This window comes from Tamandua tetradactyla, chromosome 16 (assembly GCF_023851605.1).
Source record: "Tamandua tetradactyla isolate mTamTet1 chromosome 16, mTamTet1.pri, whole genome shotgun sequence".
Classification (NCBI taxonomy): Eukaryota; Metazoa; Chordata; class Mammalia; order Pilosa; family Myrmecophagidae; genus Tamandua; species Tamandua tetradactyla.
In genome coordinates, this window is record NC_135342.1 from 82,087,913 (window position 1) to 82,111,028 (window position 23,116).

A 23,116-nucleotide genomic window follows, 5' to 3' on the forward strand; every position below is an offset into this window, starting at 1 on the left:
TCCTGCCCTGGGGAAATCACTGTGAGCAGCTGCTGCTTTGGCTGGCTGGCTCGTTCCTAAATACTGTCCCCACCCACCCACCCAATACTCACCCCAGGCCCTGGGTGCTCCTGCTTGGACCAAAATACCAGCCCTCATTGACACCTTTATTTTCCCTCGTCGCAGCAGCCAGGATCTGTGTGCATACGATTGTTTCAGGGAAAGATGTGGGAAGGCGTTCTGTTGGGCTTGCCGGGGTGGACGGCATGAACTGGCAGAGGCTCCTCCAGCAGCCTCTGGGGGACAGTCCAGAGGCATGGTTTGCAGCCCCTTCTCCTCCAGGGGTCCCCCCCCAGCCGTGGGCACGTGTCAGAGCCCCAGCTGAGGGCTGATGGCTCAGGCATGCCATCATGCGGGAGTGGGGACAGACATGGCCTGCGCCGGGCCACATAGGCTGCTGACAGGGCGGCAAGTCAATGTGGCCTCATTCGCTCTCCATGCGGACAGGGCTGTGCTGTTTGCTGGGTCAGAGGGGAGAGGGCATGGAGGAGGCACTGCTCTAGCCCCCGTCTCGGGGACCAGGAAGAGGGTGCATCCCACCTGTGACCATGCTGGTGGACGATTTAGCTAGAGAGCTGCCAACACCCGTCACGCAGGGTCCGTGGGCCGGGCATGGCCAGAGCCCCGGTACCACCCAGTCTGCCCGCTGAAGAGCAGGGGGGCTTCTGCCCAACACTGGGAGCAGGTCCCTGCTGTGGGACAGTAAATAAACCCTCAGAGGCAGGGAGTGGCCATGCGAGGGGAAGGTCAGGCCCAGGACCTGTGTGTAGGCCTGCCCCAGCGTGCAGGGGGCATGGGTTACTGGCTCCAAAATCTAGGCACTCCAACACAGTCTCCGGCTGTGCCACGCAAGGCCTGCCCCCGGCTGGAACACTGGAATTTGGCCCCCGGTGAGGGGAGGTTTCGGGCACGTGCTCTCTGTTGGATGGGACCCTCAGCGTTGGGACTTGCTGGGATGGCTGCCATGCCACAGTCAGCCATGTGCTGCTGTCCTGGCTCTAGCACATCCCTGTCCAGCCCTCCAAGACAGCCCCCCCACCCCCACCAACCCCTAGCGGCATGGCCTACAGAGCCCTAGCTTTCTGGAGACAAGCTTGAACAAACCTTTGTTCTATTTTTTTTAATTCATTCCTCAAGCAGTGTCTCCTGGGCAGACAGGGAAATGACGATGCCAGGGATGTGGGCTGGGACCGGGGGCCTGGCAGTAAGGGTCACCCACGGCACCTGGGGATGAGCAGGGCCCAGTGGGCTGGGGAGCCTAACCGTTCATGAACCTCCTGAGACTCAACTCCCCCGGGACTGTAGGGAGTGAGGGGCACTCACTGGCTTGCTCTTGAGGCTGAATGTGCTGGGCCCAGCCAGCTGTAAGTGCTCTAGGCGGCATCTCCCTGCCTGTCCCTGGCAGCGAGTAATGCAACAGGGTCTGCAGTGAAGGGGCTGCCATCTTCGAGGATAGCCTGCAGAGGCCGGGAGCATGGGTGCAGCAGGAGAGCAAGCACTGTCCGTGTTTCACAGGCTCCAGAAGGAAGTGGTCGCGGGCTGGAAATCTTTGCAGGACAGGACTGAGCAGAGGTGGGCTGCTGGGGCCTGGTGAGGCTTGAGTTGAGAGTTGGGGGGAGGGGGGCATGGGGTTGCCGTACGTCACCCCTGTGCATGGACGGTAGAGAGCACGGGCTGCGCTGGTAAGGCTTAGCCACTGCCAAGGGGCCACGCCTGAAGGTCCAGGCAGCAGAGAGCTCCCAGAGGAGTCCGGGGAGGGTCTCCTCCCCAGCCACGCCCTCCTTCCCAGGCAGCTTCAGGAGTGGAGCCGAACAGAGCAGCCTGGGCCATCAGGGACAGCGGCATACAGAAGCCAAAACCCACTTCATTCATTCTCTAGCACGTGTGCTTGTCTTTATTAACAGATAAGTTCACGTATCATATTATTCACCCCCTTTTCAGAGTACTAGTTCAGTGGTGTTTATGTATTTACAGAGGCGTGCAGTCATCACCTCCATCAAATTCAGAACATTCTCATCACTCCCAAAAGGAATGCACCCAGCAGCAGCACAGCTAGAACCCCACCCTCAGCCCTCAGCAACCTCTAGCCTCTGTCCTGTCTGTGTGGATTTGCCCAGTGCAGACACTGCACATAGATGGGATCATACATTCTGTGGCATTTTCCAGGCGTAGCCACATTGTCACCTGTGTCACTGCTGATCCATGTTTGTGACTGAGTGATATCCCGCTGCAGGAATGACCACACTTGCTTTACCTGTTTGCTCGTGGACGTCTGTGGCGCTCCCACTGTTTGACTAGTCTGCTGTGAATGTGCGTGTTCAGTATAAGTAGTGGGGTTCCTGCGTTCACTTTTCTTGGATGTGTAGCGAGGAGTGGAGTTGCTGGATCATTGGTAACTCCATGTATAACCGTTTCTGCAACTTCCAGACTGTTCTCCAAAACCGCTGTGCTCTCTGACGGCCCCACCGGTGATGCATGAGGTTTCTGATTGTCGCCAGCCTGGTGGGTGTGACATAGGATTGCACAATGGTTTGGGTTTGCGTCTCCCTGATGGCTTTGCAGGTGCTTCTTGGCCTACTGCGTGTCTGCTCTGGAGAACTGTCTGTTCAGGTCCTTAGCGCATTTGTAAACTGGGCCATTTAGCTTTTTATTACTGAGCTGTAAGAGTTCTTTATGACTTCCTCTTGCTGGACTCTTATCAGATGCGTGGTTTGCAAATATTTGCTTCCATTCCGGGGGTGTCTCTTCACTGTGTGTGCCATTTGCAAACAATGTGTAGCTCCATGAAGCGCAGTGGATCTTCTGGGTACCTGCACAGAGCCCTCTTCCCTGGCAGGTTGCTTTGGGCCCCTGGGCCCCCAGGGTCTCCGGGAGATCATCAAGAGACAGCCCTTGGTGGCCCCTCCTGTGCTGAGTGGCACAGAGATCAGCGACTGGAGTTACAGAACTGTCTGTCTGTGCTCTGTCTCTGTGGAAGAAGCTGCTGCCCAGCAGTGGTACCTGTCCCCATGCTTGACACACATAGTGCCAGCCATGGTCATTTCCATGGGACCCCAGGCTGCAGGACCCGCCAGCACCTCAGGGAGGAGGAGTTGCCTTCTGGGAAGGGACAGGTACTTCTCAGGCCCCTTGTTTGCTTCAGGGGACAAAAAGGGGGGTTGAAGTGTTTCTCATTTCCCTCTTAGTGGCTTTGGGGACGCTTTTCCCTAAAAAAACAAAGTTTCATAGACATGGCCTGGTCCCTGAGCTGTGCCAGCAGAGAACACCATCAGTGAGTGTGAATCACAGTTAGTCCTTGTGAACTGGGGAGGCCCACAGAGGGTTGAGGCTCGGGCCCTTGGCCCTGAGGTCACCATTTACTCCATAGAGGCATCCTCACTCTGCCCCTCCCACTCGACCGCAGGCACAGGGTGCCCACACGTGCTGCTGAGTGGTTCAGGGCCTGGTACGAGGCCACTGGCCTTCTGTCATAGCAGCCCTTGGTGACCTGGTTTCCAGAACATGACTTTTAAGACTTCAAGTGACCTGCCATAACCGGTTCCCTTCCCTGGGGTCGAGTAGACAGGACAGAGCCCTGTTTCCCGCTGGTCTCCCGGCCCTGTGCAGTGGGGCGGCAGCCAGAGAAAGAGTCTTGCGGAAAGCCTGATGTTATCGGCTCCTGGTGATGATCCCCAACCGACGCTCCGCGGACTGCCAGAGCTGTGAAAGCCACCTGTCAGGCGTCTGGAGTTCAGCCATGGGAAGCGGCCAGGTTTAGGGCCCTAGAAGAGCGTGAATTAAAAACCTGTCTGTGGTACTGCGACTGTGTGGGTGGGGCAAGTGCCACTCGCAGACAGTGTGTCCTGAGGCATTCAAGCCAAGCCCCACTCAAACCCATGGGCCTCTCCTGGGGCAGCTGTGTCCCTGTGGCTCTAAGCGGTTACTGTATTGGCCAAGGTCCAGCCTGGAACACCGAGCTGCCTTCTGGCCCAGGGCCCTGGGTGAGGGGGGTGGGGTGGGGAGCGGGATGTGGCCAAGGTGGCTGGCCACTCCATGTCCCCAGGCACACTGTAGGGTGCAGACGCGAGCCCATGTAGATACTGGCAGATGGGCACCCGAGCTCCTGAGGCCTGGGCCGGTGGTCCTTGGTGGGGAGAAGGCCTGGGGCTGCCTATGGAGCTGACCCCCCTCTCCTCCCTGTAGGAGGGCATGGGCCTCCCAGCCAGCTCTGGGGGGGGCTTGTAGCAGCTGGTGGCTGTGTGCACCCCTCCTCCTCAGGGAAAGGGCTTGAAGGAAGCCATGTGCCCTGATGGAAAGGCACCTCTGCCTGTTCGTGAGGAGGGGTGGGGGTGGGCGGCTGTGGCGTGGAACCTGGCCCCACAGTGTCGAGCACCAGCCTGGGCTAGGAGCCCCGCGGGCTTTCTAACGTCCCAGTGACCATGTCGTGCGGCGCCCACAGTGCCTGCTGCCCGGGAGAATGGAGGTGTGATGACCAGGCTTTTCTTCACAAGCCCCAAGGAATTCCAAGCCTCGTGACTTCGGGCTTGAGCAAGTGGGGCACGTCTTTTCACTTCAGGCTCTGTAGAGTGCCTGTTTCCCTCCCCTCTCGGAACCTGCCTGGCTTTAAGAGAAGTGGGTGGGGTACGGCCATTTGGGACTTTAAACCCCCTCTCCTTTTCTCTCCTAGGGCTCGGCTCCTGTGCTGGTGGCCATGGTGATTTTGCTGAACATCGGAGTCGCCATCTTGTTTATTAACTTTTTCATCTGAGATTGTTGCATAAGCAAAAACAACAGCGTGTACGAAAGGGGAAATAATGCAAACAACAAGGGAACACTCCAGAACTTCCAAGTTTTTTCATAGGAGAACAACATGATTGGGTATTACTCACAGTTTGCCTTTTTTTCTGGGTAATGTTTTTTGGATTTTAGCCAAAATTCTCTGCTTGTATAACACTCGCTGTGTGGCATGCAGAAGGTGGCCAGCTCGCCAGCTCGATGTGGAAAGAGAAGGGTCCAGGCACATCTGCGTCATTGCTGTCGTCACAGTTTCTCGTCCAGGATACAGTAGGAGGAGGCAGCCGGAGCAGGGCTCAGAAGGTCTGCACCCAGCCGGGCCAGGCCAGGGCGGGAGGGAGCTTCTGTCGGGCACCAATGTGGAAAGCCGATGTCTTCCTCTTGGTTCGTGATGCGTCTGGGCCTGAGGCATGGGGAACAGGATGTGTCCCGTCTCCGCTGGTAGCAGATTAGGCCTCGTTCTACTGTTAAGTCTATACTGCAGATTTCAGGCAGAAAAGGGAAAAGCACCTTCTCTTCCCCATGAAAACTGATGCTCCCCCTGCCTCATCTCAGTTGGGTCCCCTGGCCTTTCTCGAGAAGCCCAATCCCTACCCTTGGGTTTTAAACAAAGCAAAATCCTTGTTTCTGATGTCCTTCTCCAACTTGTGTGTCTGCCCCATCCTGTCATCTGCCACCAGACACTAGGGGAGCCGTGCCTTGGGTGCCCAGGGCCCATCCAAGAGGACAGGCCAGGTGTGGGTGCAGTTGGGGTAGGAGGAGGGTGGCGGGCTCACTCGGCCGCAGCCAGCCTCGGCCGTCATCCGTGGGCTCTGAGCATATGGCACTTTTGCACTTTGTATGCAGGATGTATACACAGGCTTTCCCTGAGGCCCTGGTTAGACAGTAGCCTCTTAAAAAGGATGTCTTTTTTTTCTATGGTGTCACTGGACTCTGCCAGTTTTAACTTCTTTGTGCCGTGCCTGCCTGGACTTCCCCACCCACAGGCACATTCCGTTCAGATGCCTCATTCCCACTCCAGGGCTGTTATTGTCCCAGGGACAGGGACATGGTTGAAACTCAGTGGTCTGAAAATTCTGAGCAACTGCTATCCCTCCTCACCCTGCAGACTGTGCAGTGTATCTCGTTGCAGTCAGATAAGGAATCTGTTTTTAAGTTCCTGCCTTCCCTACCAGTGTCGTCCCATCAATGAGGCATGCCAGAATGTCCACGTGGCCTGAGAGCCGAGCTGCAGAGACAGCCGGCCCCAGCGTGTGCCCGGGCTACAAACCCACTGCCTGAGCTCACACCTGGGGAGGTCCTCAAAGAGATTTCTCACATGGTCTTTTGGGTACAGCCCATCTCATGGACTCTGCCTTGCTTTGCTCATGTTTAGCTGTTTCTCTGCTGCCTTTCAAGCAGATGTCTTTACTACACTGCACTGGATTGCTATATTTTTAACCAGAAATAAACTAAAGATTAGAGCATGTTCCAGTTAAATTCTTTTTTTTTTTTCGTTATACATTCAATCTCTGTTGCTACCTGGCAGTTTGGTTTTAGCTCAAGGGTCGTTTTTGGGAGGCAGGGGACATAGGCAAAGGAGGATCAGTGGGTGACTCAGATCCATTTCTGATGCTATTACTTCCTAAAAGGGTTTTTTTCGATATCTTACTTTTCCGTTCCTTAGTTCTTTTCTTCAATCCGGAATGGCTGCTGCAGACCCAAAGTGAGCCAAGTAAAGTCCCCCCACCCCTTGTGGCTCTAGCAACCATCCACGCTGGGGGGCGGGGCCTGTAACTGTTTGCAGCTCTTTGTGAAGATTATAGAGCCTTCTTTTGTACATTCCAGCACTGCATGACACAAAACTGTACCTACAAATGCAGGTTACATATTTACATGCAAACACGAGGTGAGACTGAGATGTCTAAAAGCCACAGCACAAAAATGCATATTGTTAAAATAGAAGCTCTAGTGGTTTCATGGCTAGGGCTCACACAGGTGATGGGCCAGCTTCCCCACACACCTTGCTGGCAGCCAGCAGATACAATCGCGAGAGCCCAATGGGCCCCCAGCTCCCCTCCAGCGGCAGAGAGCAGAGCTGCTACCCCTCCCTCTCAGTAAGCGCAGGCTGGGTTCGATCGCGACTGGAGTGTGACAGGTCGGAAAGGTGCTGGGGAGTGGTTTGTCTTTGGTGTCCAGGCCAGGTGACTAGAGGTGTGCCGCCTGGTGAGTCCTGCAGGCTGAGTGCCCTTGCTGGGCTTGTGCTCACTTCCCTACCTGTGTGGGCAGGTGTGTGGTTGCTTTGCTCCTGCTGACCTCTTCTCTCCGTAAGCCTTCCTGGTGGACAGACAGCACGTGGAGCTGGACAGAGAAACAGAACTGTCAGTGCAGAACAGAAGTGGTTGGCATAGCTAGCTCCCAGAGGTGCAGGGTATAGCATCAGTTTTAATTAATATCCAAAGCAATCATGTAACAATTATTTTCTCCCGTAGCAGTTTCCTCCGGGGTCTAGATGTGAAACACTGAGGTGCAGAGAAATAAGTGACTTCTCCGAGATGTGTGACTGCAGCCTGGGCGCCTCAGGTGCTCGCTTCCCACCACCCTCCAGAAGTCTGGGAAATCCACACTCACACCTTGCCCTAAAAGAGCTGGAAAAGTCCCCTCTGCCCTCTGAGATAATTAGGTAAACTCGTGTGCTGTGGTTTTACCTGCTTCCTTTATGAAAATTTTGAGGACACTACGAATGTAAAGTATAGGATTTACTTGTACTTTTTGAACTTCATTTACCGCATATGAAATGCTTGCATAATTTCTGACAAACACAAAATTCCCCTTCAATCTATCCTTTGTGGTTAAGTTTTCTGACCAGTGGTACCCAGGGTCCTCAGAGATTTAGGTCAGTCTGCAATACCTCAACCAAAATAGCTGACAAGTAAAACTATGCAGATGAAGAAAAATGTAGTGTAGCCACAGAAATACAATGCCGTTCCCCAAATCATGAGGTGTGTGTGTGGGCGGGGGGGAATCAGGCACCCAGGGGCTTCCTGGTGCCTCTCACTACGTCCATAACGAAATCTTACAACTGAGAAGGGTGTTCTTTCTTTTTTTAAACTCCATCTTCTGTGGTATGAATGAACATACATATTTGAGAAGAACGGGCCATTTTTGACAGCACTAAACCCAAGATTCTCTCAGGAGCTTGAACTGAGGCCCCAGGTCAGGTCCCCCCAGTCCTCTGACTCCCCCATTTCAGAGCCCCAGGCCTCCAGTCACTGTCCCTATATGACTGCCAACAGTGTTCCCTCCTGTCCCAAAGCCCCAGGTTTGGACAATAAATTACACGGCAGCCCGACTTAAAAACTGAAGTAGGTACTGAGAGCCTCCAGGGAATGTTTGGATGCCTAAGACGTTAAAGGACTCGTCAGCGCGGATGAGCATCTTGGGGAGGAAGTGAAAGAAAGTGATTTTTTTTTACATTTGGATTTCTGGTTCTCATTTAAAGACTCTGGGGCATCTCGGAGTGGCTTCAGCGTCACTTCTCTCAACAGGGCCCTGCACTTGCCGCAGCCCTCACTCGGACCCGCGGGGCTGCCCAGTTCCAGCGCCTCAGACGTGGCCGGTCAGCCCGCCTTCCCGAACCGGTCTAGCCCGGCGCGTTCCCGGCCGCCGACCCCTCTCCCACGTGTCTCTGTGGAACAGCTGCTTGTTTCGTTTCCAGATGTACCATAAAACACTTTTCAAGGTTAATGGTTGAGGGACAACCTTCTATCCAGATTAAGTTCAGTTTCTTCAACTCCATAGGTCTTGTCTTCCAACTGTTCCTGCCTCTGGTCTCAGAAAATTAACCTACAGGTGCCTACTGCATTCAGACTTCCATCTCTACCACGGACTCCACTTCGTGACCCCCATTTGACAGATGCGGGTGTAGCTGACAAAAATCTCATGTTTTTGCCACCAGGTGAACGTGACGGTGGACGCACTTTTACGCTGTATCCAGTCTCTCCTAGGGCAAGCACTTGCCTCCTATTCAGTTAAGTATGAAAGTGAAGTAAAAGCGTCAAGATTTCAGATAAAGCAGGAGGTGTAGGGCTGGAAAACACGGAATTCCAGTCATGCTGTCAGTCTTGCCCTCACACCCAGGGCAGCCTCATGGGAGGCAATGCTGTCAGTAAGCAAAGAGGCTGAAAACAACGTGACCCACAAGTGCCAAGTGAGAAGTGTTGCTGAACTCAGCCTTAAAAGAAGCAGGGAGAAGTGCAGGTGCCTTTGTTTAAAACAAAAGAACTAAGCTGCATTTTTACAGTGTTCATATGCCTGGAAAATGTGAACTAAGAAATATGTGGCATGTCTCAAAGTATGAAAACATAATGTAAATCTCAAAACATTTGGGGGACAAACCCCTCCAAGGAACTTGCGAGCATGAGGGGCTGCCTGTGCCTAAAGGAAGCTTCGGAGGGAAGGAGGAGTCAGAGCTGGCGGGAACCACCCAGGTCAGGAGAGGGCATTTGGTGCTTTAAAGGGCCCCAGAAGTGAGTCCTCAGAACAGTTAAACCTTCCCCCAGACTTTAGTCTACGCACCAGAACGAATGCTGTTCTCAGTTTCCATGTGAAATCCCAAAGGGAAAGGCCTGAGACAGACATCGGGCAAACGCGCTTTGTCCAAGCGTGTTCTTGAGTCCCAGTAAGCAGGTGGCCCACACCTGAAAACCACAGCGCGGCTCTGCACACGCTCAGGGCACATGCGGGGCATTCCCCGGGGCCCTGAGGAAGGCAACGGAAGGCAAGGTGGGCTGTGGCAGCAAGCTCACACACCTACCTCACTGTTGGTCTTACCTGTCCCTACACAGCACCCTTCTTCCAGGCCCATTATGTAAGATAAAAGTGGTATATTTTAGACAAAAATGTTCCTGTGCTTTCCACATACACAGGGTTCCCTGGGCCAGCTGAGGCCCGACACACCTGTATCACGCATAGCTCTCCTGGCCCGTGCTGCACCCCTCGGCCCCACCCTTGCCTGTCAGAAAGGCTGCACCAGCACCGGGACAGGACCCAAGGCAGCTGTGAGCCCGTGGCGCCACAGGTGCCTCCTGATCCATCTCCTTCCCAACTGGATGGCACTAGAACATCTGATACGGTGTCCAACCTTGAGCGGTAATAGCACGTATGCAACTCAAGGGTCGTCCTCTTTAAGGCAGACCCAAGTCATTTCAAATAGGGGCAAGTACATTATCCACCCAACTCATCTCTAATAAACGGTTCTCCCGTACCATTCTGAGTCCATAAAAAGGCAGAAACGTAGTCAGAAAGGTCAGTCACCCAGCACATTTTTCGAAAGATTGGGAAAGGCAGGGCTGAGAGCCCAGGGGAAGAGCACAGCAGGGATTGCCTGTCTGCGGGTGGAAGCTTCCCTCCAAAGCTTCTGGGCCCCCTGCGTGCTAGCACAGCCTTGTGCTGACCCCACCTCGGGGCCTCTGAAGGGGTGTCCACCCTGTCTAGCACTGTCACTGCCACAACCAGAACAGCTGTAAGCATCACCTTTGAAGACCATGGGCAGCCAGGGCGCCCTTCCCCAGGGCCGGGTGGCAGCACCTCCTGGCGCGCCCAGCAGGGCTCCCCTTGGAAGGGTCTTGGCTGTAGCTGCAGCCTGCAGGAAGTGGCACTCTTTGAGCATGACGGATGGCTTGCGCTTTTACTGGTGCATCATGACATCTGATCTGCTGGCTCCCTGCCGTACGCCGAGCTAATCCTCATTCTTTAGCTGGACTTTGCTTATTTGCACCATTCACCCATTTCCAAAGAAACGCCACCCAATGTAACCTGAAGGAAAAAAACAACAAAAGAATACGATGTGCATGCTCACAGTTCAGGTGAGTGACGTGTGAGCACCTGCCCTTATTCTAGACATGAAACCACTAACTCTGACATGGATGCCTTTTTGTGAATTCTAACATAAAATGGTCTTAATCTGCATTTTAGTTTTTCAAAACAATTTTTTCCTGGTGCATGGCAACTGTTTGCTAATACAGTGCAATTACGTTGTGCATTGATGAAAAGGGAATGTTGAATATATTCTGATTTTTCTTATTGATGAAGTGGCTAAAAGAGTTACCTCGGCCTTTTGTTTCTTTGTTTTAGCTGGAAAAATAGCTTGGTTACTTACAAAATGGAAATAAAATAATTTTTGTTAATGAATGTAACTGTTAAAAGCATATCATTAGTAGATACTACATTATCAGAGTGTAAGGGACAGTGATGAGATTCAAGGAAAGTTTTGCTCATTTTCGTAATAAAATTTCATTTGAAACTTTGAATAATTCGTATCATCTTATTATAAATCACTTTCTTTACTAGGAACTCCAGCAAAAACTACGATGGATGAATGTGAATTCCTGTTTTAGGCGCTGAGCTTGGGTTCCCAGCAGTGCCTCTCTGGGCAGGAAAAGCAGAGCAGCAGCAACAGGCACCCAGCCTCTCCCCCTGCCAGCCCTTCCTATGCGACTCCGTGGTCCCACTTGCCACAGGGTAAAAGTCCCTTGCGGGCCTTACCTGGAACCTGACAAGGTGGCTGAGCTCTCTCCAGCACCGCAGGCCACCTGGCTGTGGTATCTGTGTGCTCACCTTGAGGACACGAGTGGATCAGGCGTACACTCTGCCTGGCAGTACCTCGCAAGACAGGCTTTTTAAACCGAGTTTCAACTTCATAAACTTGAATCTTTATGTGTTCATGGGGTAGTTACTTGATACCTTTTCTTTCAGCTCATTTCTGTAGCCCATGTTCCTCCTGCTAAGTCTTCCCTGGGACAGCTATGGCTTCCCAAGTTCCACCTCCCTGGGGTAGAAGGGGTGTCCATGGGGAGGTCCCACACCTCCCGAGTCACAGCCACACCCAGCCCCTTCCATGCTCCAGGGGCTGGTCCTGGTGCAATTGCAGAGAGAAAGCTCAGCCCCAGCTCTGCTCCCACTGCTCCAACCAGCCCCCAATCCGATGGCGACATCAGCCACGGCTCCTTGGCACCTGGTGGTTTGTATCCAGTGGGAGGATCAGGGAGTTGTCACCCAAGTCATCTTGGTCCCCACATCTGCAGCCTCTGCCAAGCCAGTCGACACCTCGGCTCCCGCCAGTGCCTCTGGTGAGCCTCAGGACACGACGTTCAGATGCTGGCAGGGGGCGGTAAGGGTGGCACTGCTGAGATACTTTGGTGAGGTAGATATGGTGACCATGATCTATAATAATTATTACATAATTAACCTATCTGGGCTAATAAAATACAGCTGGTCCCCAAAAGCCATGGCCTACACACACAGCTCTGCCTCCCCATCTAAGACGCCCGGGAAACAGCACCGAGTACATGCAGCTGAGACGTCTCATGAGCTGTGTGAGGGCTCAAGCTGCCCTCTCCATGCTAAGAGGCAGACAGTGGTGCCCCCTGACACACCCCTCTCTGCTAAAAGCCTCCACACTTATATCACCTTTTCCTCACCATAGCCCACTTGAGTAGCATTTCCTGGGCATCTTATTTTACATGCACTCTATTTTGTTAGTTAGCACCTCATCCCCTCTGGGCAGGCTTCTTGAGGGCTCGTTTGGACCCCAAATAGGAAAGCATTAGCAAGGTTATTGTTCACTGACAGGAGTTCGCAGGCCCCTTCTTCTAACACTTGGTCTCTCAATCTATTTTTAACTGTCCCTTAGCTACTGATACCAACTCAGTAAAAAGTCTGAAATTAATTGTAATCAGCACTACCATAGCATTCAAAAGGGAAAAACTTTGAATCACGGAGACTTCCCCACTGATCTGGTACTTCCCTTGATTTTTGTTCAATTTAGCCCAACCCCCAAAGACCAGTGCCTGTAGAAAAGTCCTAAGAATCCATATTAGCCCAGCGTGACCCACACAGCCAGCTCATTCGCTCTCGGGAGGAAGGCAGAGGGAGACGAGAGGCTGGATTGGCCATACTTTACAACCTCACAGGGCCCTCCTTACTGGCCACGGGTCTGGTGCCAGCAAGTGTGCTGGACTCTCTCCTCTTCACCTTACCATCATCAGGTGAACAACCGAGGGTGTGAGAAGGTGTGTGTGTGTGCACGGCAGTTCCTGGGCGCCAAGGAGAACTACCGAGGGTGTGAGAGGGTGTGTGTGTGTGTGTGTGTGTGTGTGCACGGCAGTTCCTGGGCACCAAGGAGAGAGGGGGTTGGAGATAAGGGCTGGACTCAACAACAAAAGACAGCTCACCAGGCCCAGGGATCGGGCCAGAACCCAGCACCGCGTGCCCAGATCCCCTCCGAGACACTGAAGCCAGCTTTCCCTGCTGTCGTAGCTTTGGCAACGCCTGGGAATGGAGGCTTCTTACTGGCTGCTCGTTGCCATGGTGACAGCCTGGTATCCAGGATATTTGGGGCAGCAAACCCAGAAGGGGCCAGGGTGCACTCAGGTCTCGCAGTCCTGTCTCTGTCCCACCTCTCCCTGGCTGCCTGACATTTAAAGTTTGCCTTTGTGGTGCTTCCGTCACGGCAATGAGCAGCGGAAGCAGCCTGTTTACTAAGCCGGTCCTGATTTCCACTCAAACCGCATCTTCAGCAACAGCCCTGAGGACACGGCAGCCGAACACAGACTTCGTCATGTAAGACATTCCTTCCTCGCAGGTTTCATTATTTCTTTCTGCTTACTTGATTCCAAAATATCTTATTTCAAATCTTACCTGGTTATAGGCTCCTCCAAAAGAAAGGGCCTCTGATGAGACAGGCACATTGGAGCTGCCATGCTCTCAGCTATTTCCACCTCTGGAAGCAACAGCACGAGGAGGGGTCTCAGCTGGAGCTTCTGAGAGCTGGGAGCCCTCTGTGTGCTTTCCCCAGGGCCAGATGTTACATTCACCAGCCTCCTAGCCCTGCCCAGATTCCTCCAGCCAAACCGCAGCTGGATGTCTCTTGAAGAGGCCGGCTGCCCCAGCCCTCCAGGGTAAGGAGCCACAATTACAGACATTAGAGCCGGGGAGCTCGTCCAATTCCCCAAATTCCCCTCGCCCTCATCTAAATGTCACTGGGGACTAAAGCCTCTGCCCCTGACCTCCTACCTGCTTTGCACAGGCACCAGGCACTGTGTGTGGAGGAACCAAGAAGCAGATGTGGCCGGCACGTGCCTGAGGGGTGCGCTGCCACAGCCACTAGGAGGGGGCCCGTAGCAAGCAGCTTTCGAGAACTCTGGTTCTCCTCCCAGGACAGCTAAAGAGCAGCTCCTGGGAGGGGAGAGAGAATGGGCCTCCGGGCCGCTCCTGGTCGTCCCAGCAGAGGCCCAGAGCTGTGGGCTCCCTACAGAGATGCTGGGGCTCTGCCTGGTGCCTGGGGGCAGAAGGGGTTGCCTCTGGAGATGGCCCCCAGAGGGCCTGCACTGTAGAGCTTTCATTCTAGGTGACTTCCCAGGCTGATCCAGTGGCATGAGAAATTGCTACTCTGGTGCATGAAGGACGGTTTCTATTTTGGGGGCTCCTCAGCCCAGTCCACAGACTCACACCCTGCCCAGACATAAGGAGGGGCACACACTCCTCTTTTGGCCAAGGGATACTTTTCTGCTAACTTCAAGGTAATGAATCGGATGCCTGTGGTTTGATCTGCTCTGTTAGTGAGAACCAGGAATCCCTCTGTTCTCACTGGATGCTGAGAATGACAGGAAGAGGACGTGCCCAATCTTGACACCAACTAGGCAAATGGCTTTTAGGGGTCACTGACCTTGAGGCAGGCCCCAGCCTGAGATCATGGCCCAAAGACATCCACCAGCAATGGGAGCTGAGCCCCAGGCTGCCTGAGGAGAGCAGGGGTCTTGCTCTGTCTCTAAGTGGCAACCTTAACCCCCAGCAAGGAAAGGAGTGGGGACAAGCCCACCATCTCCATCAGGAAGGACGAGTTAGAACAGGTGAGTCCCGAGAAGCTGGACAAGCTTTCCAGGAAGAACAGCCGAATGGCACAGGCGGGAGGCAGGAGAGCAGGCTGTCCCCACCCAAAGAGGCTCTAATTTATACTTTCTTTTTGGGTGCATTGTCTGGGAATCAAACCCAGGTCTCCTGCATGGAAGGCGAGAACTCTACCACTGAACCACCCAGGTACTCTTGCAAAGAGGTTCTAACTTAAAGTGAACTAAGAAAGGATTTACAAGTAGACTGGTCTGCTTTTGCCAATTTTTATAAATCAAAGAAGAAAATTTCCAACTGATGATGTACAGTTAATTAGAACATTTTTCTATGAAAATGCATGGCTCTGAGGAAGGGAAAATGCCCTTCTACAAATTCCAGTTTTACCAGACGAGGACAGTCCTTCCTGCAGATCCACATGCTCAGGTTAGGTCGCCTGTGGGGTGGCCTGAGTGCACGGAGGCCCGGCCGGCGCCTCGCGTTGTGTAAAAGGCCCCACCAAGAGGGCTAGGGCTCTAAACACTGCAGCTGTAGGAGACTTGAGGCTGTACACACAAAAACCTTTGTGGCTGTCTTGTGACAAATCCAATTTATTTTGAATTACACCCAGTGACACTGAGGGAATTCGGCTACACTTTCTCAACTTAATTACTTTTGTCTCAGCATAGCATCTGAAACTGAATTGTCAAAAAAAGTTCTTGCCATGGTGTGCGCTGCTTTCAGCACTGTCTTCTCCTTTGTGCCTGGCCCGGCGCTGTCCCAGGCGAGCTTCGCCCAGTGCTGCTCCGTCCGGGGCAAGTAGTCGACAAACGTCTCACCAGGCTCCACTGGCGGGGGCTGCTCCTCTTTTACAGGGAGGGGAAGGAAAGAGAAATGCCTTCAGTCCAGGCAGAGGCCCCGGGCAGGCAGGGTAGAGCACACAGCCCTTGCCTTGCAGAGCTAATACGGGAGACCCAGTTTACATCGACGCCATCCAGAGCACCAGTCTCACTTCTTAAAGGCGCTGCGGTAGCTCCACTCTAAGCAGCAAGCTGCCTGATGCACTCTAGGTACAAACATTTCTATAAAAAACTTAAGACGTCCTAGAGAGCCCAACATCAAATTTTAGTAAAAAATTTAACAAAACCACAAAGCCTGTTTTCACAACCAATACAAATCGGACTTGGGGAGAGGAAAGCTGTGTGTGCCCCGAGGTGGGGCAGGGCATGCAGGCTCTACACATGTCATCCCCAAAGCCCCTAGTCCTGCCGCCAACCCTCCAGTCTGGACTGTGGGACCTAGCAGGACCCAGAGGCAGCTCCAGAGGAGTGACCACTTGGCGGCGCCCTTACCTGTGTCCTCCTCCCCGGTGTCCTGGTCCTCCTCGTCCTCCTCTCCGCCTTCCGCGCCCTCCACTTCGTTGCTGTCATCATCTGAGTCTGTCTCCTCCAGCCACTCCTGAGTTTCTTTAAAGGCGAGAATGAACACACGCAGGGCTCTGAGACACCTGGAACATCACCTGGCTAGAGCCCATGGGGGCTCCGGCTCCCTCCAGGGACCGGCTCTCCCATCCCCGGGGTGAGGGTGCCGGGTGAAAGGTATGGAGACTGGTGAAAACGCCGCCCCGACCGCCCCACTTCCTGAGAGGGCTCCTGCTCAGAGCCCCACTGTTGTTACAAAGCAGCAATTAACCCTCGCACTGACATGCAGTACCTTTCTCTGAACACGAGGGCTTGCTCTACTTTTACTCTCTCATCTTAAAAGGGAACAGTTACCTGCATCACAGGCGGTCTGATTCTTTCACAAAATAGTAAAATGTGAAAGAAATGACTAAAGAAACAAAGATGCAGTTTTGGATCAGAGCACAAACTAGGCTCAAAGGTTCAAAATGAGAGCGTCTCAGAGCTGCAGGAGAGGGGCCTTCTGCTGGGTGGGTCCCCATGTGCCAAGGAACGGGCTCTGTGCCCCGAGAACGGCACTCCTGCCGCAGTGACCCACCCCCACCGCGCCAGCCCTGCCCCGGGACTGCCCCACCAGGCCACCTCATGGCCACGCACAGAGAAGCCCAGTGCAGAGCTGTGCCTGTCCCTGCAGGACCCTCCATCCTGACTCTGGGTGCAAAGAGGGGGGGGCCCCTGCATGGGCAGACGCAGCCAGGAGGCGGCCTCCTCCAGGGCCCCAGCCCGGCTTACTCGGGTCCATCTCCACCAGGGTCTTCCATGCCTCCATCTTGTGCAGGTCGAGGCAGTAGAAGTCGCTGAGGGTGAACTGGCGGTCACCGGCCTCGAACATGCCCCCGTACAGGTAGAGGAGCCCGTGCTTCACGGCCAGCAGGGCATTGGAACGGGGTCTTGGCTCCACCATGGGCCCACGAGCCTCCTCAGAGCCGCCCTCGTCGTGGCAGTGACCTCCCGCCACGGGGCCAGGAGCTGCGAGCACTTGTCTGATGGTGACCACGGTCCCATCCTCGGTGACCACCTCCTTGATGTCCTCCAGGGGCCGCTGGGTGCTGCTGTCCTCACGGTCCTGCTGGCCACCCTCCTCAGGCTCCTCCTCCTTGCCCCGCCTGCGCTTCCGCTTCTCGGCCTTGGGCCCCTGTTGACAGAAAGAGAAAGTAGGGCTTTCTGCGGGCTTGGTCCGCACTCCCTCCAGCCGCAGAGGTGTGTGTGCTCCAGAGGGCCTGGGGCGCTGGGCCGGGGAGCAGGAGCTCAAGGGCCTGGAGGGCTGGAGCCGCTGTGGAGTCAGGCAGGGAGGGGAAGGGGACTCACAGGGAGGGGAAGGGGGATCACGGCACAGGGAGGGGAAGGGGGCTCGGGGCACAGGGAGGGGAAGGGGGCTCGGGCGACAGGGAGGGGAAGGGGGATTCGCTGTGGCTGCCCCGGGCCTCACTCTGCCAGCCCCACCTCTCAGAACCAAGACCCAGCAGGCCACCCTGGGAAATGCCCACGCCCTCACTAGGAGGCTAGAAAGGATACACCTGAAAGCCAGAAGCAAAGTGCTGCATCTTGAAAAGAGGCAGTCTTTGGAAAATGTAACAAACCCCCAAGGGCTGACTCACAGCCAGCTGGAGAATCCAAAAGACACCACAGGAACTTGTGCCACTGAGCTGGAGCAGCCAGACACAAGTCAACAAGCCCAAGCCTTGGGACCCACAGCCAAGAGGCTGTGTCGGCAGAGGCGCTCACCTTCAACTGTCCCGCAAACCAGCGGTTCTTGGTGCAGTCGTACAAGTGCAGGTCATTGAGGAAGTCGCCCTTCAGGCTCTCCTCATCCTCTTCATCACAAACACCCCCAAAGAGCAGCAGCTGGTGGCTGGGGGCCACAGCCACGGAAAAGCCCGTCCGGGGCGTGGGTCTGGCTCCGGAGGGATTAACCCGAGTCCACGTCCATCTGCCTGTAGGAGGAGAACTGGGTAAGGGGCAAGGCAAGGAGAGCCTGAGGGGCCGCCCCACCGAGAACAGTGCTCAAGCGGTCAGGATGACCGAGAAGCCAGCTGTGGGGAAGAAGCACCAACTTTGTTTGTTTTGCTCCCTCTGAAGAAAAACAAAACAGTTCAGGGCACACTCCGACACTCCTACAGTTTGATCCTGCTCCTTAAAATTCAGTTTTCCTTCAAGTAACTTATCTACACACTCTCCAAACACCTCAGCCTGGGGGGAAATTTCAAGCTGCTGTTAAAAGGCAGGGATAAGACGGGAGGTCTGGAGGCAGCCTATCATTAGAGGGGGTCCCACTGAGTGCGGGGAGCAGTCTCGAAGCGGAAATGGGCTTCCGCACAGAGGCTGTCTGGAGGGGAGGGTCCTTTCCAAAGGCCATCTTGCCTGTGTCCCTGGGATGCCAGACATCGCAAATTGGCCGGCCCTGCTTATGGCAATGCTGCCTCTATGGTTTTCTTTCTAGGCATGGGTCAGTTTCCACCACTGCTAGAAAAAAGAACTAAGAGTTTACCTTCCATGAGCTTCAAAAGAATTTTGGTGGAGGGAAAAACAAAAGAATATTGGTGGAAGCACTGGACGGTGGATTTTTTTTTTCTCCCAGGAGCTGCCCACGGGCCAAGTGACCCCATCCTGGGGGCCCTCCCGTTCACCAGTAGTAAAGCACGGCTGCAGCTCTGGGCTTCACCCTGTCAGTAGATCACAAGTGGTATTTTATGTTTTAAGGAAACAGAAAAGACAAAACATCAGCATACCCTGCATGTAGCCAGGCATGGTCAACTGCTCTCCACACACTTAGTGTGTCCCAGCTCACCAGGTATGATCTTCTTTGCACTGTGGGCACGGTCAGGAAGGCCTGTGAGCCATGGATGTGGCGGTCAAGCCCCTCTTTCCACTCCGAGCTCACTGATGCATATCCTAGACAAGTCCCTTCACGCCCCCAAGCCCTCACTCCCACTGAGGACGGGGGCAGCCGCACCAGCCAGTGCCACACCCGAGGACACCGCGGGCCTGGGACATTTTTGGGGCCTGGGACATTTCTGGAGCCTGGGCCTGCAGAACTTCAGAGGGGACAGGGGCGTGACGGTGCTCTGTGCAGTGGTCCTTTCATTTCACAGAGGACTCACAGTGACAGCAATCCATTTATAGGACCCACAAGCAGAGCTGGTACCACCCCCAAGTCCCTAGCTGCTAGTCCAATCTTCTGGCCCCGAGACTTGGCAGCAGGGGCTGTGGGAAGTAATCACTTCCTTTTTTGTGTTTGAAAGGGAGGTGTTTTTTGCTGTTGTTCATTTAAAAAAAGAACACTAGAAAAAGACAACAACAACAAAAAAAGCAGAAACAAAACAAACCAAAGAAGTCTAGGAATATCAACTCCAAAATAAGCATTCCCAAATTCCGCATCCTGATATTCAGTGACTCAAAACTAGCACTTCCCCTCTCTCACACCCCCCTTTGCTACATGCATGCAGGGCTCCCCCAATTTCAGTCGGTCCTTGAGAATGAATGACAAGAGCAGGGTCCCCAGCGGAAGCACTGAGCCTGTTGGGCCCGGCCCCGACGTGGTCAGGTGAGGAGGAGGGGACGGCGTGGCGGGTGGCGCGGGAGCCCGCTGCAAGTGCTTCCATGAGCAGTCCCGTCTGCTCCGTTAAACAAATTTCCAGAAAAATGAGTGCTATCACCCCATTTTCAGGAAGTAAGCAAAGTTTGTGCTTAGATCCAAGCTAGAGGAAAAGTTTTCAAAATCTGAATACTCTGACAGGGTTCTAAACTCAACAAATCATGTACTTTTAAAGGACACATTTTCTCTCCAAACTGCACAAAGCACGTGGCTGTCTCCAGAGCCAATTGGCTAGAGCAGGCCACCACGCTCACCCCCATCCCTGTACGCTGGCTATGGTGGGCCTGTCATCCCAAGGACCCTGACAACATTCCCAACAATTTCTGAAACGCACTTTTTGAGAGAACTGCAAAAATCACCCTTCTGTTAAAAAAACATGCTGGCCCCTGGCTGGCCTGAAACACCACACAGGGAAACCAGGAGGGCCCAAGGAATCCACTGGTCCCCAGGCAGCAGGCCACCAGCTGCATTCCAGCAGTGCACAGGCCCAGGACCGCTGCGTGTCTTCTCTCTGCGCTGCACAACCAGGAGCCTCCCATGTTTGGCTTTCCTCTTTCTGCGGGACTCCTGCTGCTCATAATGCAGGGTTTGGCCTGAGCGCCCCACATTCTAGCGGCCCTTCAGAAAGGGAGTGTCAAGTACTAGCACCACCTGGACTTTCAGCCAGCTCGTCCACACTTCTGTGGACGGCGTGAATGCTCACCCAGCTGTTTTTGCATCAGCAGTTTACTTACAAGGAGCATTCTGCATGCTACATACTACAGCAACTCATCCTTGTCTGGGGCAGTGGGGGGGGGGGGGGGGGGGGGGGGGGAGGCTGCTGCTCTGGGTACAGAGACAGCACAGCTCCCAGCCCAGCCTCTCACACCACCATGCAGGCAGCCCAGGCTGTTGGTCCTCTCTGTAAATACCTGCTTTGTCCTCCTCGCACTTGAGCTGGAACATGTCTGAATGCAGAGTACCTCTGTCCACGTCCTTCTTGACTCTCTACAAAAGGAAAGGGAGGGGTCAAGGGCGGCCCTCAGCACCTGGACACTCAATCCCCTGATCCCTGGCCCTTGTTTCTTAGGGAAGTGACTCAGGAGCCTTTCCTCGGATGCCAGCCTCAAAGAAAACCTGAAACACTGCAGGTGTTTCCAGATGTGCCTTTAATCCGTCCAGTCCTGACCTCATCTTAAGAGGTATAATAAAAACTTGTGGTTTGATTTAACTAAGAACAGATGAACTGAAAAAAAAAAGAAAATCCACCAGCCTAATGTCCCCAAGCTGAGAAGCCCTGGAACTCTCAGAGCATCCCACGGACTCCGATGGGGACCCAATGCAGGAGGAGGGGCTCCACCTGACGCCACCCAGAGCCTCTGCACCCCACTGGAGACAGCCCTCCTCTCCGATCCACCTTCCCATGGTGAGATTCAGACTTCTGTACAGGAATCAAGGGAGCGCTTTGCACAGAAGTCAGCCAGGTCTTTGTTCAAGGATGCACTCACTTTCCCGAGTTTCAGAGACAAGGCCCAGGCCGGTGAGCCCAGCTGTCTGCTGCAGACCAGCATTCCCACCTGCCCAAGCAACACACCCAATTTTCTGGGGCAAACATCCCACAACTCTCACATCACACCTTTCTTAGACACTAGTGTGTCCAGAAAGCTGCTCAGCAAAATGGCCCCTGGATGGAGAGATTTCTATACATTTTAATTTCTTCTTCGTAGTTTCCTGTGCCTATTCTTAATAAACTTTAAAAAAAATTAGATTTACATTTACAGACAAACTACAAAGATGGCAGAGTTTCCAAATACTCACACTCAGTTCTCCCTTTAACGTCTCATGCACATCTGCACAGCTCGTGAACCAGCACGATACACCACTGAACCCCACACTTCATTCAGATCGCCTCAGTCTCCCCTAATGTCTTTTTCTGTCCCAGGACCCCTCCTAGGATCCCATATGACATTTAATCATCAGGTCTCCTTCTGTTCCCCTTCGCTGGGGCAGTTTCTCAGATTTTCCTTCACCATATGGAGGAGTGCTCAACTGCGGGGAGGGGTGCTGTGCAGGGAGGAGCACTCGATTGCAGGGAGGAGTGCTCGACTGCGGGGAGGAGTGCTTGACTGCGGGGAGGAACGCTCGACTGCGGGGAGGAACGCTCGACTGCGGGGAGGAGTGCTCGACTGCGGGGAGGAGTGCTCGACTGCGGGGAGGAGCGCTCGACTGCGGGGAGGAACGCTCGACTGCGGGGAGGAGCGCTCGACTGTGGGGAGGAGCACTCGACTGCGGGGACTGTGAAAACCTTGTGGCTGGCACTCCCCTTATTCAGAGTATGGACAGATAAGTAAAAAAGTAAGGATAAAAAATAAATAGTGGGGCGGTGCAATGGTGGCTCAGTGGCAGAATTCTCACTTGCCATGCTGGAGACCCAGGTTCGATTCCTGGCGCCTGCCCACACTAACTAACTAACTAACTAAATAAATAAATAAATAAATAAATAAAATCTAAATAATGGGGGGATAATGGGTATAGGATGTTTTGAGTGTTCTTTTTCAATTTTATTTTTATTCTTTTTTTTTGGTCACGAAAATGTTCAAAAATTGACTGTGGTGATGATGGCACAACTATATGATGATATGCTGAACCCCTGACTGTACACTTCGGATGATTATAGGGTATGTGAATATATGTCAATATAATTGCACTTACAATGAAAGAATGGGGATAGAGTACCTGCATAAATTACTTGAATTTCTTCTGCATGGTAGAGTTATCTTCTCCCTCATGTATTTACTTATTCAATCATTTACATATACGTGAGTTTGGACTCAGGGATATTTTATATTTTCAGTTACGATCCAATACTACTTATTTTCTTGCTCAAATGGCTCCAGTTTCAGCCAAGGGGAGCTCTGTAAGTGAGCCTCTGGACCCTTCGGCGTGCCCTACCCTTGCACTTTGCTCTTCTGAGCACTCCCTTAGCTTCTAGCAGTACAAGAGGCTCCGTGCTCTGGACATCTCCTGCCCCGCTCCCAGAACCAGCCATCTCTCTGAGGGGTCCTGACATCTTTTACTGGACAGCAAACAGTGCTAGAGACCAAGAACTGGGATATGCTCGGTGATCCCAGGATGTCACTGCTTCCAAGTCCCCTCAACTGACAGAGCAAGTATAGAGAATTCTTTTCCTTTTAAAAAAATCAACCCTACCTCACAGCACATACAAAAATCAACTGAAAATGAATTAAAAAACTAAATACAAGAGCGAGAACTATCAAACTCCTAGAAGAAAACATAGAGAAGCATCTTCAGAATCATGTGTTATGCAGTGATTTCTTAGACTTGATACACAAAGCACAAACAACAAAAGACAAAATGGATAAATAGGACCTCATCAGAATTATAA

At 53.4% G+C, this 23,116-nt stretch overlaps 3 protein-coding genes across 7 annotated transcripts in view; 1 reads left to right on the forward strand and 2 right to left on the reverse strand.

Moving 5' to 3' along the window:
* Positions 1-8,459, forward strand: part of JPH3 (junctophilin 3) — an 87,182-nt gene extending 78,723 nt beyond the window's left edge. Inside the window, exon 5 of the mRNA XM_077133246.1 lies at positions 4,706-8,459. Coding sequence (XP_076989361.1) covers positions 4,706-4,786 — 81 coding nt within the window. The 3' untranslated portion in view covers positions 4,787-8,459. The remainder of the gene's footprint in view (positions 1-4,705) is intronic.
* Positions 1,752-13,479, reverse strand: LOC143659888 (uncharacterized). The gene is made up of 6 exons (XM_077133254.1): positions 13,026-13,479; positions 11,807-12,015; positions 11,338-11,620; positions 10,327-10,608; positions 7,069-7,152; positions 1,752-5,215 (listed from the first exon to the last, which is right to left on the reverse strand). The coding sequence occupies exons 4-6, from the start codon at positions 10,460-10,462 to the stop codon at positions 5,109-5,111; spliced, it is 327 nt and encodes a 108-aa protein (XP_076989369.1). The 5' UTR covers positions 10,463-10,608; positions 11,338-11,620; positions 11,807-12,015; positions 13,026-13,479; the 3' UTR covers positions 1,752-5,108.
* A 1,776-nt stretch (positions 13,480-15,255) lies between these two features.
* KLHDC4 (kelch domain containing 4) overlaps positions 15,256-23,116 on the reverse strand; it is a 107,073-nt gene continuing 99,212 nt past the window's right edge. For all 5 annotated transcript variants that reach the window (XM_077133247.1, XM_077133249.1, XM_077133248.1 and 2 more), the window contains 5 exons: positions 20,643-20,718; positions 17,862-18,070; positions 16,869-17,271; positions 16,029-16,142; positions 15,256-15,542 (listed from right to left, as the gene is read on the reverse strand). In XM_077133247.1, coding sequence (XP_076989362.1) covers positions 15,346-15,542; positions 16,029-16,142; positions 16,869-17,271; positions 17,862-18,070; positions 20,643-20,718 — 999 coding nt within the window. In that variant the 3' untranslated portion in view covers positions 15,256-15,345. The remainder of the gene's footprint in view (positions 15,543-16,028; positions 16,143-16,868; positions 17,272-17,861; positions 18,071-20,642; positions 20,719-23,116) is intronic.